A 14,026-nucleotide genomic window follows, 5' to 3' on the forward strand; every position below is an offset into this window, starting at 1 on the left:
GGAATGAAAGAGAATGTGGTTCGTTTATTTGCATAACTTACAATCTTTGAATCAAGTTAAGTCAGCTGAAATACTGTACAGCCCACACTGCTTTATTTTATCTCTTGAAAATAATGTGAGAATATTAAATATGAAATCACTTAGCAGTCCCCTTAGGAGAAAGTAATATAAGTAAGTTTCTACAAAAGTATAGAGATTTGACATTTTTTTAAAAAATTACTTTGGTTCTAGAATTGCGGGGATGCCACGCTTTATAAATAGCCTTTTAATAGCACTGTGTTGAAAACTAAGGAAAATTATATAGGAGAAAAATGGCTTTTGTACTCTCTACTGTTGGACTATTTTTATAATGATGTTAGTCAAAAATCTAATTTATGTTAGAAGCCTGTCATTCCTCAATTTCACATTAAGGGTATTATGTACCTTTAAGGGAAGTTGTTTCTCTAGAGCTTACTTTATATTACTTTATTCTGAGCTGCAGGACTTTTGTCAAGACATTTTATATAAATATCCTTTGGTGTTCTCTAGATACTTTTGGGATGTTGTGCTTGGATTTCCTCTTGATCTTCAAAAGAAGTTGCTACATTTTACCACAGGAAGTGACAGAGTACCTGTAGGAGGAATGGCTGATTTGAACTTTAAAATCTCAAAGAATGAAACTTCTACTAACTGGTAAATTTCCAAATTGTAATTTTTTTTAATCTGTAGGTTTTGCTAATAATAATATGTTTGGAATTAGAGGATTCTTTGATTCTGAAGTTGTTTTCATAGAAAAATCTTGGGAGTAAACATGGCTTTGAAATAAGAGAGACTATGGCTTAAGGTTCTATATGAATTTTGAGAACTACCAATACAAACTGATAATAATTCCTGTGCATCAGCTTTTTACTTTGCTAAGTCAACTGCTTTGTAGTTGCTTCCAGAATCTAGCTTGCTTTTCATAGTAGATAGTCTAACCTTCATTTTTACTTAAAGGTGTTTTTTATTTAAAGTACTAAGGTGAGTTTTTTGGCTATTATAATTAGTTCTTGTACTGGAATACCTCTAGTGCTAGTCTTTTTTTCTTTATCTAGTGCTCTTTGCATATGAAAGTGATGCCGATGATGACTTTAAATTATTTTCTATAGTGTTGATGGGTTAATGCTAATCTACTTACTTCTTTTCCCAATCTCCTTGTAATTTCTAAAGCTAATTTGAGTAGACACTACTTTGATTATAATCATTTTTTTCTCCTGCCCCATATATTCCCTGAGCTTTGTCAGTTCTTCCTTTGATAAATTAGAACTGAAATCTGTCCTTTCCTTTCTCACTGCCACCACTGATGCTGATGGAGTTCCTAAAGACTGAGGGAAAGGGTCTAAGAAATCTGTAGGAATTTTGAATAAAGATAACTGTGTCATCGGGTAGAGGGTTGGGAGAGCTGAACAAAAAGATTCAGAGGATGAATGTTGCTTGTACCTTGAGGGCAGCAACAGGAGAAGCATGGGTATCAAGTGTCCCAGAAATGTTCTTTTTATTATTTTTTGACAGTCAAGACTAAAAAAGTCATAACAGTTATATTATCTACTATTCTGCTGGGTGTTTTACGTAGATAGCTCTTTTAATCTTCCCACCCATTCAAATAGTTTGCCTTATGATGGTGATGAGGCAACTGAGATTTGGAGACATGAAGCCGCTTGAACAAGGTCTCACAGCCAGAAAGTGCAGGAGATGGTATTCAAATTCAGATTTGTCTGACTCCAAAAATAATGCCTCTAGAATATAAGTTTTGTGAGAGCAGGGACATTGTCTTGTTGGTAAACCCAGCCCCAGTGTCTAGAATGGTGCCTAATACATAGCAGGTACTCCAAAATATTTGTTCAGTAAAGGAGTGGATGAGTCATCGCATTGTAGTAGAATAGATTTGAATGTGTGTATCCAGGTACCTTGAAAGTTGCTTACCAGTCATTCTGTGTTTGTTTTAGGACTTGCTATCTTTAAAAAAAATTTTTTTCTCTAGGTTGCCTGTGGCCCACACCTGCTTCAATCAACTTTGCCTTCCCCCCTACAAGAGCAAAAAGGACCTGAAACAGAAATTGATTATTGGAATTTCAAATTCAGAAGGTTTTGGACTTGAGTAACCTAGAAGACTTGAAATATATTTTATATGTAGCATTCACTCCCCTCTTATTGTGCCTTTAACCTTTTCATGTTTCTGTCTCAAAACACCTTGACAAAGCTCACCAACTTTAAAATACCGATTTTTTTAAAATCAAATATGAAGTATGTTCAGTAGAGGCATGGTTTTCTAAAAACCCAACACTGCTTGAGTGAGAACAAGACCAGATGGCAGAGACAGGTGTGGGTCCAGTTCCTCTTTTTTATAGCACTTTATCATTCTCCATAAGTAGTTTGTCACAGGTGTTCCACTGGGAAAGCATCGTGCAGTAAAGAATGCACAGATGACAGAGTGGAGACCAGTGGCAGCTTGTGTGCTGCTAGCACACAGTAGCAACATAGATAGCTACATTATCATTAATGTAAGGCATGTAGCCATATTTTCATATAGCGGTTAAACAACAGTATAATTGCAAATGCAATTTACAGGGTTTTTTGATATACTGGCTTTGGTCCTCTAAGATTCTTTTCAACCGTCGCTGAAAAGCATGTAAATAACTACATAATAGCCTGAGAATAATGGGATTTTGATAGTGCCATTTATTGCTAAAGATTTATTTTTACAAAGTAAATTCAGGGTTTTAGATGTGTATACAGCTTTTACAAATCAATAAAGATGATTGTACAAGAGTGTAACTATTTTCAGACTAATTGGATTCAAGGTTATATTCTTTTACATATTGTTAGTCTGCATGCATATGCTCAGTAAGCTAGTTACTTTGAGTACTCTGTAATATTTGTATAATCATTTCTTCTTAAGGGTCAGAATATTATATAGAAAGGAAATAGAACTGACTAGTCACTGATAAATTAAGTCAATTACAAGCACAAAAAAAAGAGAACTGTTTTTATATATACTTTGATTGATGTACAAGACTTATTTCTAATATTTTTTGATCACCAGTTGTACTGAAACACTAATTTTTGGGAAAAAGTAGGGTAAGATATTTGACAAAAGTGAATACAATAATAACATTTGTGTCAAAATGACGTAGCTTGGTGTAAAAATAAAGTTCAACATTTTGGCTGAAATGTTTGTTTTCCACTGGATTCTGAATATAGCAAATTCAAAAATACCCTTTTTGGAGTTTCTTAATAAAGTAGCATGTAAAAAGAAACTGCATTTTTTAAGTCAGACAGTAAATGGTTTTCTTTTTAATTTACAGCAAATGAAGCAGTTTTATTAGCACATTATAGATATTTCCAAATCAAGAATTCTCTATTATACTTTGATAGCTTTCCTTCAGAAAACTCTGAATATATATTTGCAATAATAATGAAGCCAGCACTTTGTACCAGCACATGGTTCACATGCAAATAATACTTTCCCAAAATTTTTTCTGAGTTACACTACTATCTTATTACTCTGCTTCCTACACCCCACCAGCAGAATTCTTTTAGGGTGGAGGAACTAATCAGCTTGTTCTGCATTTCTGAAGTCAACTTGTGAATCTTAGAGGAAAAGGAGTTAGTTAGTTTACTATTCTCTTGAGACAGAAGTGACTCCGCTTTTCCACTTGGACATACTATTTAAAGGATTTTTCTTCATACAATTTTTGGAACACCTAAGAGATTTAAAGCCATGTTGGTTTTGTTTTGTTTGCTCTGTTTTTAATCCATATGCAAATAAAACTGCTTCTCCCTTACACTGCTTGAACTAGAAAGTAAGATGTTTAACATAGGTTACTACTAACTAATAAGCACAAAAGAATCATGTGTAAGAAACCAGATTTAAGTGTTTTAAATAAGATGTAAACAAAGTTTTTATTTGGTAGAGACGGAAAAATTGTGTTGGTTTGGTCTGCATGTTTAATGATGTGCTTGTATATCAATAGCTATGTCATTTTTAAATAAGAAGTACACAAGCAAGCCAAATTTTTAAATGACAGAGTCCATAAATAACTGGAAAATTTTTGTTGTCTGTTGTTGAAATTTATAATCATTTATCACTAAATTGCACATTGCCTTTATTTATTTATGCTCTGGTTTTGGTTTACAGTGTAATTAATACCTCATTTTTTAAAAGAACCACTACTGTTACATTTCGTTAATTTAAACAGCTAGAAAATTCATGTAGTTGCTTTTTTTTATATATAATCTGTTAATGAATTCTTGATTTTTGTATCTGCCCCAGTAAATTAAAGCGTTGCACAGTATTTATCAGTATTTACAAAATGTCCTGTCCTTTCTTAATCTTTCCTTAATTAATCATATTTTTGTCTGTATGATTAGAAGTTTTAACAGTCCCTCTTTTTTGTACAAATGTGTATTGTATTACGTTGTTAATTTCTGGATAAATTTTTTTCAAATATTAAAGTTATATAATCAGCCAGGCTTCAGTTCATTTTTTGAACATGAGGCAATGAATTAAAACCACAAGTTTAAATATAAATGTAAACTACTCTCTTTGTTACACTGTCTCTTAAACTGGTGCTTAGGAAAATTGCTAATACATACACCTTCAAAAGATGTGTTGTTGACACCAAATATAACTAACTTCTAGCATTATTTTTCAGTACAAAACAATGTATAGCCAATGGCTGGATGATCACACAGATATTCCACCAAATGAACGTTACACCACCATCAAGGCCACCTAGAAATGAACTAAGTATGACATTTCATTGGCCATCGACAGACAACTTCAGATCTGAAGTATTCCCCTCCAAAACCATTAATTTGGCCCTTTTCCCCCACATTTTCTATGTTAATGGAAGAAAAGAGGAGATTATGAGAAAGTAGGAGAGAATGTCATGGGTGATGGATGGAAGAAGATAGGTAGCTGGATGGAAGACTAAGGTGAGTTTTCACAGGGGAGGGTACGAGATCAACTCACCCAGACCACACACAGCCTTGAGTCCAGTGAGTGGTTAAGAACTGTGCTTTGGAGCCAGAATACCTGGGTTTGAGTTTACTGTCCAATAGTTGTGTTTCCTTGGGCAGGTTACTTAATCTGCCCATGCCTCAATTATCAAGTGAAAATAATTTATAAAATGGAAATAATAAACCTATCTGTCTCGCTGATAGGGTTCTAGGGAAGAATAAATGAATTAAGATGTGTAAAGCACTTACACAGTGCCTGCCATATAGTAAACCATATAATGTGACGCCAGAGGAACCATGGTGCCAATGGGATTACATCTTACAAGCACTGCTTCTGAAGCCTTCTGGAGGTTTTTGACTCTCAGACATCAGGTGCGACCACAGATTAAAGAACACAAAGTGTTTCTGAGGCATTAAAATTGTGTTAAGAGAATATTCTTATTCTAGAAACAATGCTTTAGGATTTATCCTTATAGATGTCTCAGTCGGCAAGGGCTTTTAATACTGTTTTTCAGATGTGTAACAAGATGTCATTTTAAAATTCAAAAATAAATGAGCAGTTTATTTTTTTTTAGCATCTTTGAGTATAATTGCTTTACAATGTTGTGTTAGTTTCGAGCAGTTTATTTTTAATGAAACATTTCAAATATAGAGAAAAATGTCAGAGATTAACATAATAAAACACCACGTCCCCACACTCAGATCTAACAAATGTTGTTAACATTCTGCCAGATTGTTTTTAAAAAATTAAAAATTACAGATGGAGTGGAAGCCCCTTTTTGTGCTCCTCTCCAAACCCAATATACTCACTCTTTTCCCCATTAAACTGCAGTTGGTGTGAATCCTTCCCACACTGTCTGCCATTTGTACTATACGTGTGTCTTTCCCTAAACACAGTTGACCCTTGAACAATGCAGGGGTTGGGGTCACGACCATCGCACAGTCAAAAATCCAAAATCTGCATATAACTTACGTGGTTCCTCTGTATCCACAATTTGCCATCCTCAGATTCAACCAACTGCAGGTCCTGTAGTGCTGTAGTATTTACTGTTGAAAAAATCCATGTATAAGTGGACCCTCACAGTTCAAACCCATGTTGTTCAAGGGTCAACTATGTAGTATTGTTATAGTTGCATATACCAAATATCATACTCTCCCTATCTTCACACAACTTTTTACACTCGGTCTTGTCTTTTCTAGATTTATCCCTGATTATACATTAATTCACCCATTTTAATGCAGAATAGAATCCTGTTAAATGAATATACCACAGTTTGTTGATCCGTCCTCCTAAGAACTAACGTTTCCATGTTTTCTCCAGTGTGGCCCAGGCTGTGGTGAGCACCTTGCCTATACCAAGTATGCATGCACAGTCCCCCAAGGTTGCAGCCCAGGCGTGGAGAGGCTGGATCCCAGGCTGCGTATCTTCAGCTCTACCAGGTATCGTCCAGCTGCTCTCCAGAGCAGTGCTTCCAGCATGAATTTCCACATTATAGGAGTTGTAATTCTCCACGTTCTCCCAACACCAGGTTTTAGCAGATTTTTTTTTTTTGGCTAATCTGACCAATGTGTTTTAATTTGTCTTTCCAAAATTGATAATGATGTTGCACCTTTTTGTATGTTTACAGGCCATTCAGATGTCTTCTGTGAATGGCCAGTTCAGTATTTTTTGCCTAACTTCTATTCTTTTCCTCATTGGTTTTCAGGCGTTATTTCTTTATTCTGGACGTTGATCCTTTGTTAACGGTTATGAGCTACATTGCTTCAGTTTGAATCCCAGATCTGTCAATGACTATGTGATTTTGGACAAATTACTTAACATCTCTTGACTTCAGTTTACCTGTCTGTAAAATAAAGAAAATAATAATACATAGCTCACAGAATTGTTAAATAAGCCTAAGTACAACAGAAGTATATATGTGTGTGTATATATATGTATATATCTTTTATATAAATATAAGTGATGTGTGCATATATATGAATTAGATATATAGATATATGCTTATACATAAAACATATATATACTTATATAAGATGTATTTAACATATAAATGTATATAAATAAATAAGTGCTTATATCATGCCTAATCTATAATAAGCATTATGCATTTGGTATTATTACTATTACCTTATTATTATAGCTCATGCATTGCAGAGATCTAGTTGTGGCCAGACTTTTATCTTTTATAATATGAATTTTTAATACACTCCGTAAAATATTATTCTATGTATTAACAGTTTGTTTAGATTTAACCACGTATTTATAGTTTCTTTGCACACCATTCCCTCTGCTATTGTTCTTCACAGCCACCTCTGGGATCAATTTTCTTCCTCCTAAATTACATCTATTAGAAGCTGTTTTAATGACAGTTTGTTGGTAGTAAATTCTTTTTCCATTTGTCTGAAAATGACTTTATTTCACCTTTATTCATGAAAGATAGATTCATCAAGCATGCATTTCTATTGTAGTACTTATTGTAGGACTTTTAATATATAATCCACTGTCTTTGAGTTTCATTGTTGATAGGAAGTTAGCTGTCAGTATAATTGTCATTCCTTGGTAGATAATCTCTTTTACTCTGGCTACCTTTAAGATATTTTTTTTCTCCTGAAACTGCAAAACATCAAAGACGATGTGTATATTGTGTATTTTTTTATCCCTCTTAGGATTTGTTATGGTTCTTGAAACTAGGAATTTCTATCTTTCAATGTTAGAAAATTCTTCAGCCATTTCCTCTTTGAATATTGCTCTTCCCTCTTCTCTCTAGTCTCTCCTGTTAAACATATTTTGGACCATCTCACTCAACCATTAAATCCCTCTCGGTGCCTAATCTGTTGTTTAACCAATGTTTATTTCAGTGGTTGTATTTTTTATTTCTAGGAATTCTTTTGGTTCCTTTCCAAGTCCACCTGCTCTTTCTACATACTGTTCTTTCTTTCATATGGTTTTTTAAAAATAATTTTCAGCATAATTATTTGATACTCTCTTTTAGATTGTTTTACTCTTCTCAGTTCTCGAAGTACTAGTTCTTATTTTGTTCATCCACTGGCTCTCATAGTGATTTGGTTCCTTGAGTGATTTATACTTTTTTATTTTTGCATTTTTTATTTCATTTTGTGCCCTGAATAGCGCAAGTGCCCCTAACAGAGTAGTTTCATGTTGTTCTCAACCAAGGCCCTATGGGTTTCCCACACCAATTTTTTTTCCTTGGATTAGGGTTCCTTCCCCACTTGTGTAAATTTGGACCCCCTCACCTAAGTGGTACAGGTTGGGATTTATGAGTAAAGTTTTTCTATCCCCTTTTCATAGTCATAGTAACCCTTTTAAATTCTAGGCTTTATGAAGTGGGATCAGCTATGGCTCCTCACCTTGAATAGGCTTAAGGCATGTCTGTTGAGTTCATGTGGGCATTAAAATCCATTAGAGAGTTCATGACCCCCATGAGTCACCTAATCCTACTTACTTCTTCTGACTTTTCATTTCTTCCTCATTTCCTGTAACTGATGACTTCCCTTCTTCCCTTCCCTTTAATCTTGGACATTTATATTTTAAGATTTTTGTAGCTATATGTTGCCCAAAATTTATAAAAGTTTATATTAGTAAATGGCCTCTTCCCTTTCATCTCAGCCTATACAGGCCTGCCCCTTGGTTATTTTTTACCCTATCCAATGCATACAACTTTTAAATACATTGTTCTCTGTAGATTATTTGCACCAATGTTTATTTATTTGTTAATTTGACATTTGTGTATTTAGTGCCTATTATATTTCAGCTGGAGGCTGATCTTCAGCTCCATATATCATTTGCTTATTCTTTACAAACATAAGAAGCAAATGTAGTTCTGAATACTTACCTTGTAAAGCATGTGTATCATAGCAAGAAAATTTCTCCAGGACTTTCATGACAATTATACAAATCAATGTTTTCCTGCCATTTAGATATTACAACTCTGATATACATACCATAGAAGCATTAGTCACCACTGAGTTAAGCTGCTAGATTTTTTTGGCAACCCAACTTGACATTTTCTATGTACGCACACACATGCACACACACACACGCATTGTGATAGAAAAAAATATAGAATTATTTCAGTAGGGTTCCTCAAGGAGCATAATCTTGTGCTGTGTTTCCACCTGCAAATAGACCAGCTCTGCTTATAAGGCCTTCAATATGCCTTCCTTAGGTGTCTATTTCTGTCACTGGCAATCTTATTCTCCTGATTCGCTTGGCTTGGAAACATTGGTCTCATTTTGACTTTTCATTCTCTTTAACCTCATGTCTGCAAGGCTCATCTTTATGCTGTTTCTCAGGTATGACCCTTCTTTCTACTACATTCCTACAGACCCCTTCTTAGTTTAGACCCTCAATCCTTCATAGCTGACTGGCCTCTCTGCCTATAGGCTTACTCTTCCCCATTTATCCTAAGGTCCCTACTGTTAATCTTTATAAAATTCTGTTCTGACCACGTACCTTGGTATCAAGTGCTGATCTGACCTCCCAACTCCAAAGCCTAGCGTGTGCTCCACTTTCATTCTGCATATTCCCCAGTGCTGACTTCCAAAAGGATCGCTCCTTTACTGTCACCTGAGCACACCCTGCACTGTCACGTCGCTCCTCAGCCCTGGGCTTCTGAGGGGCTCTTCCTGCTCCTCGCCATCCAACCAACTCCTCCCTCAGCACTAGCCCAGTCCAGCTCAGGTCTCCTGCACTCCAAACTTCCCCAGAATAGAATTTTCTCTCCCCTGCCAAACCTTGTCCTGAACTACCACCAACCCCCAAACAAAAAAGCTAGCTGGAAGGCATCTCTCCCTCTTTTTCACACCCATCCTACCCGTCTTCATTGCTCAGGTGGCTCTTAGTATTTTCAAACTTGCTGTGGTTCATTGTGTGCATATCAGCAACTTGAGAACAGAGGCATTTCCTGTGTCCCCACCTAGCACAGAGCGGGGTCAGTCAACTCAGATAAAATCCTACCTGACTTGTTGACTTGACTGGGCAGGTGAAATACTCATCAAATCAGTGGAGCAAACCGGAAACCCGCCTGGGTTTCATCTTTCATTTGTAGCCTCTTGCCCTGACTCTTACAAACCTGCTGTCATCCTGGGTGTCCAGGCTTCAGTGTGTCAGCCTCAGGGAAACGCCTTCTGAACCCCCATCTACCACCATGTTCCCATCAGTCTAGGCCAGCCTTTCCACTCCCAACACACAGAGCCTTAGCCTGCCCACCTCCAGTTACCAGGTGCTCGTTCACCAGACGAAACAAAACCAGTGAGCAGTGGTGCCATCGTGCATTAACTGTGTAAGGGGAAAAAGGTGGTTGCAGAATAGCTCTGAGGTATCATCCAACTTTTGAGGGTGTGTGTGTGACTGAAGGTGAATATATATGAATGTGTGTATGTTCTGAAAGATCATATCACACTTTGTTAATAGTAGCTATCACTGGGATTATACATGATTTTATTTTTGTCTTTTTGCTTTGTTATGTGTTTTTTTTTAATTTCTCTGCAATGAACACTTTGTAATAAGAAAAGAAACCATTTTGTTTAATTTTTTAAACCAGTTATCCAGTACCTCAAGCATCTATAGAATATTACTTGAAGTAGCAGAGATGGATGTTTATTGATCACCTGTGGTGTATGAGGTACACCATTTCACGTTTCATTTAATCTTTACAACAGCATAAAATTGATGTTATCATCACCATTCTATAGATAAGGAATTGAAACTCAGAGAGACCTAGAAGCTTGCCCAAGGTCACACAGGCATCAAGGAGCCAAGGCAGAATTTGAACTCATGTCTCTCTGACTCTAAACATCACGATTTCCCATTTCATATGCTCCCTCAGCTAGTGAGGCTTTCCAGAAACTCCCAAGCTTGAAGTATTCTGCTAGGTATGGATAAAACATGTTCTCCCTGTTCGGACCAGGAGTCAGTCAATGTGAACTCTAGTCCTGAGTCTGACACTTAATGGCTGTGTAAACTTAGATGATTTTTTTTGCTTCCCTTTTTGTCTTCCAAAAAAGTGATAGATATCCTTAGAATTTTAAAATATAGTACAGATTACAATTTGCTCTGGGTCAAGGAAGAAATTAAGTCTATAATAAGGACTACTTAGAAAACCATGGCAGTGACAACACTGTATATTTGATCACCTGGGATATAGGCAAAGGGTATTCGTGAGGAAATTTATAGCTCTAAATATTTTTATTACTAAAAGATAAAATTAATAAATTCAACAAATAAACTTTCAGGGAAGGGGGCAATGGAGAGGGAACCACGAAAAACAAAGAGAAAAAGATAAAAGCATCAATAAATAATTCAATTAGAAAACATAAAAACAGTATAATTGCGGCATAAACTCAAAAGGAGACTTGAGCTTGAAAAAGCTGATAAAATCCATAAACTTCTGGCAAATATTAATCAGGTAAAAAGGAAACACACACTAGATTAGAAACAATCAGCAGCTGCAAATAAGCAGGGGTGTGCATTGGAGCACGTCGATCCTGCCCAGCAGACATTCGTCCCACTCAGGGTCTCCCTCCAGGTCTGCTCTGTCCCTCAGCCACCCTCTCCTCTGACCTCCGCTCTGCTCACGCCACCCTGGAGAACACTCGCTCACACACAGTCGCAGGCTGGATTCTCCGGACGCAGGTGCTGACATGAAGTTTGGGGGCACAGGAAGGTTATTGGGAATCAATAGCTGTGAGAGGAAAAGGAGAGGACGCAGAATTGGGCAGTGCGAGAGGTCAAGCTGTAACACAGTCCTGACAAAGCAATGGAGCCAACGATGCTGGTCAGAGTTGTCCTCTCTTGGGCCGAAATGGCCAGCCTTTCTGTCAGGCCTCAGGCAATCAGGCAGCCCCTTGGAAGGGTCTGGCATGGGGCGAGGCAGCTCTCTGCAGCTGAAGCCGACCCCGAAGGAGCTGACAGCCAGGACTCTCTGCTGACCGTACTTCCTGGCCCTGGGCAGCAAGGCCTTCCTTGGGGGCGTGGTTCCGGAGGCCTGCAGTCTACCTCTCATGGCCACACCTGACTGCCAGCGAGTCGGAGAAATGTGGTCCCACTGCCTAAGAAGAGGGAGAGCCGAGTGTGGTGGCATCTGGCAACCAGACAAGATCTCAGCACGTTCTCCAAACCAACTTTCCAAAGGAGCCTGTGCTTGGGAGTTACCTGATAACAACAGGCGGTATGATCTCCATTTAGCCGCTGGTTTACCCCACCTGCTAGGACCCTAAGGGGAGCGGGGTGGCAGGCACGGGACCTAACCCTAGCAACAATGTCTGTAAAGTGCCTGGACAGGAGGTGCCCGATCAACGCGGCTTCCGTCTCCAGCTTTCACGGCTGATGGGCATCTTCGAGAGCATGACCAGCCCCACTGGAGCCCCGCTCACCACTGCTCGGAGTGATTTATTAAGTAAAAGGGGGAGATGAAAATGGCCTCTGGGTTACACAACTGCCCTTGTTTATGTGTGGGCCTGTCAGCCTTGACCTCCGAGATACTGAGGACCTACAATCACTTTCAGGTCCAAGAGAAAAATCTGGAGACCTAGAAATAAATCCCCCACTTTGTACCAAGTGACCTACTTTTCCCTTTTGACTGTCACTTCTGAGGTTCCCGTGGTCAGAGGAAAAGTTGGGCAGTTCTCTGTGCAGGTCACAGGTGCCAAGCACTCCTCTTTGACCCCTCACATGAGAACATTAGGAAATTCCAGCCCAACACAAGTCCTGACCAGCCGAGGAGGCTGCGGGTTAGCTCCTGGTCATCTGGAACCAGGATTGGGTACCACGGCACCTCCCCAAGCAGGAAACCTGGCTGGCTACCAGCTGAGGTGGGTGAGCTTGGGCCTGGCTGGATGGGCAAATGTGGGCCCTCCCCTCCTCCTGCCACCCCTCTGTGGTGCCCAAAGCTGGCATTCCCTTTAGGGAGCCCAGGAACCATCACAGATCCAGGTGGAAGAGACCATCTCAGCCCTGCTCAGGCCCTAGCCCACTCCGTGACCTTGGGCAAGTGACCTCACAGAGCCTCCATGATCCAACCATTAAATGGAGCCAGAATACTAAGTCCCCCTACCTCTCTGGTGGTCTTGTAAACCAGGAGGTCCATGTGCATTCTCTGGAGGCCAGTGGGCTCTCCTCTGTCATTTTTCTTTCTTATCTTGATAACCTAAAACGATTCCCACAAGCCAACACTGGTTTGTTCCTGGTCATCTGGAACCACAGATGCGTCATGATTTAAGTAAGACACAGCATTTGTGTTTGGATCCAAGGGAGGACCAGATGTCAGCATGCTAGAGACAAACTAATGAATGGAGGTGTCCTCATTTCCTATTGCTACTGTAACAAATTTCCATGAACTTAGAGGCTCAAAACAATACATATTTATCATCTTACAGTTCTGGAGATCAGACGTGTGAAATGGATCTTACTAGGCTAAAGCCGAGGTGTCAAAAGGGCTGCATTCCTTCTGGAGGCTCTAGGGGAGAATTTGTTTCCTTACCTTGTTAAGCTCCTAGAGGCTGCCCGCATTCCTTGGCTCATGGCCCCTTCCTTCTTCATCCTCAAAGCCAGCAGTGTAGCACTCTGACCCTCCTGCTTCCTCTTTCACTTATGAGAGCCCCTGTGATTACATTAGGCCCACCCAGATAATCCAGGATAATCTGCCCATCTCAAGATCCCTAATTTAATCATATCTGCAAAGTCCTACTTGCTACGTTATGTGAGGTAACATATTCACAGGTTCCTGGGATTAAGACATGGACATCTTTGGAAGCCACTATTCTGCCTACCACAGAAAGTTTTCCACTGTCCAAAGAGTCCAGTTGAAGGCAAAATGGACAAAAACAAAATAATAAGGAACGGTTAGAATAGGGAAGTGCGTCTTCCATTTATTCACTGATTTCCTACAGCAATCCCTATCGTTCCTGTGATCTTTTTTTTAACGATATCTGAAGTATTTAAAAACTAATTTCAGATATTCTCCATTTCCTAAATACAGCAGAAACAATACTGAAAATGAAAGAAAAACAACAACAACAACAAAAA

The 14,026-nt window shown here is 38.6% G+C and overlaps 1 protein-coding gene across 3 annotated transcripts in view; it reads left to right on the forward strand.

Annotated features, from left to right (window-relative positions):
• The window catches only part of HECTD2 (HECT domain E3 ubiquitin protein ligase 2), an 86,758-nt gene extending 73,097 nt beyond the window's left edge, over positions 1-13,661 (forward strand). For all 3 annotated transcript variants that reach the window (XM_082339437.1, XM_082339439.1, XM_082339438.1), the window contains 2 exons: positions 529-672; positions 2,000-13,661. In XM_082339437.1, the coding sequence (XP_082195563.1) occupies positions 529-672; positions 2,000-2,120 (265 nt within the window). In that variant the 3' untranslated portion in view covers positions 2,121-13,661. The remainder of the gene's footprint in view (positions 1-528; positions 673-1,999) is intronic.
• The last annotated feature ends 365 nt before the right edge of the window (positions 13,662-14,026 follow it).

Source organism: Balaenoptera borealis (genome assembly GCF_965194805.1).
Source record: "Balaenoptera borealis genome assembly, chromosome: 10".
Classification (NCBI taxonomy): domain Eukaryota; kingdom Metazoa; phylum Chordata; class Mammalia; order Artiodactyla; family Balaenopteridae; genus Balaenoptera; species Balaenoptera borealis.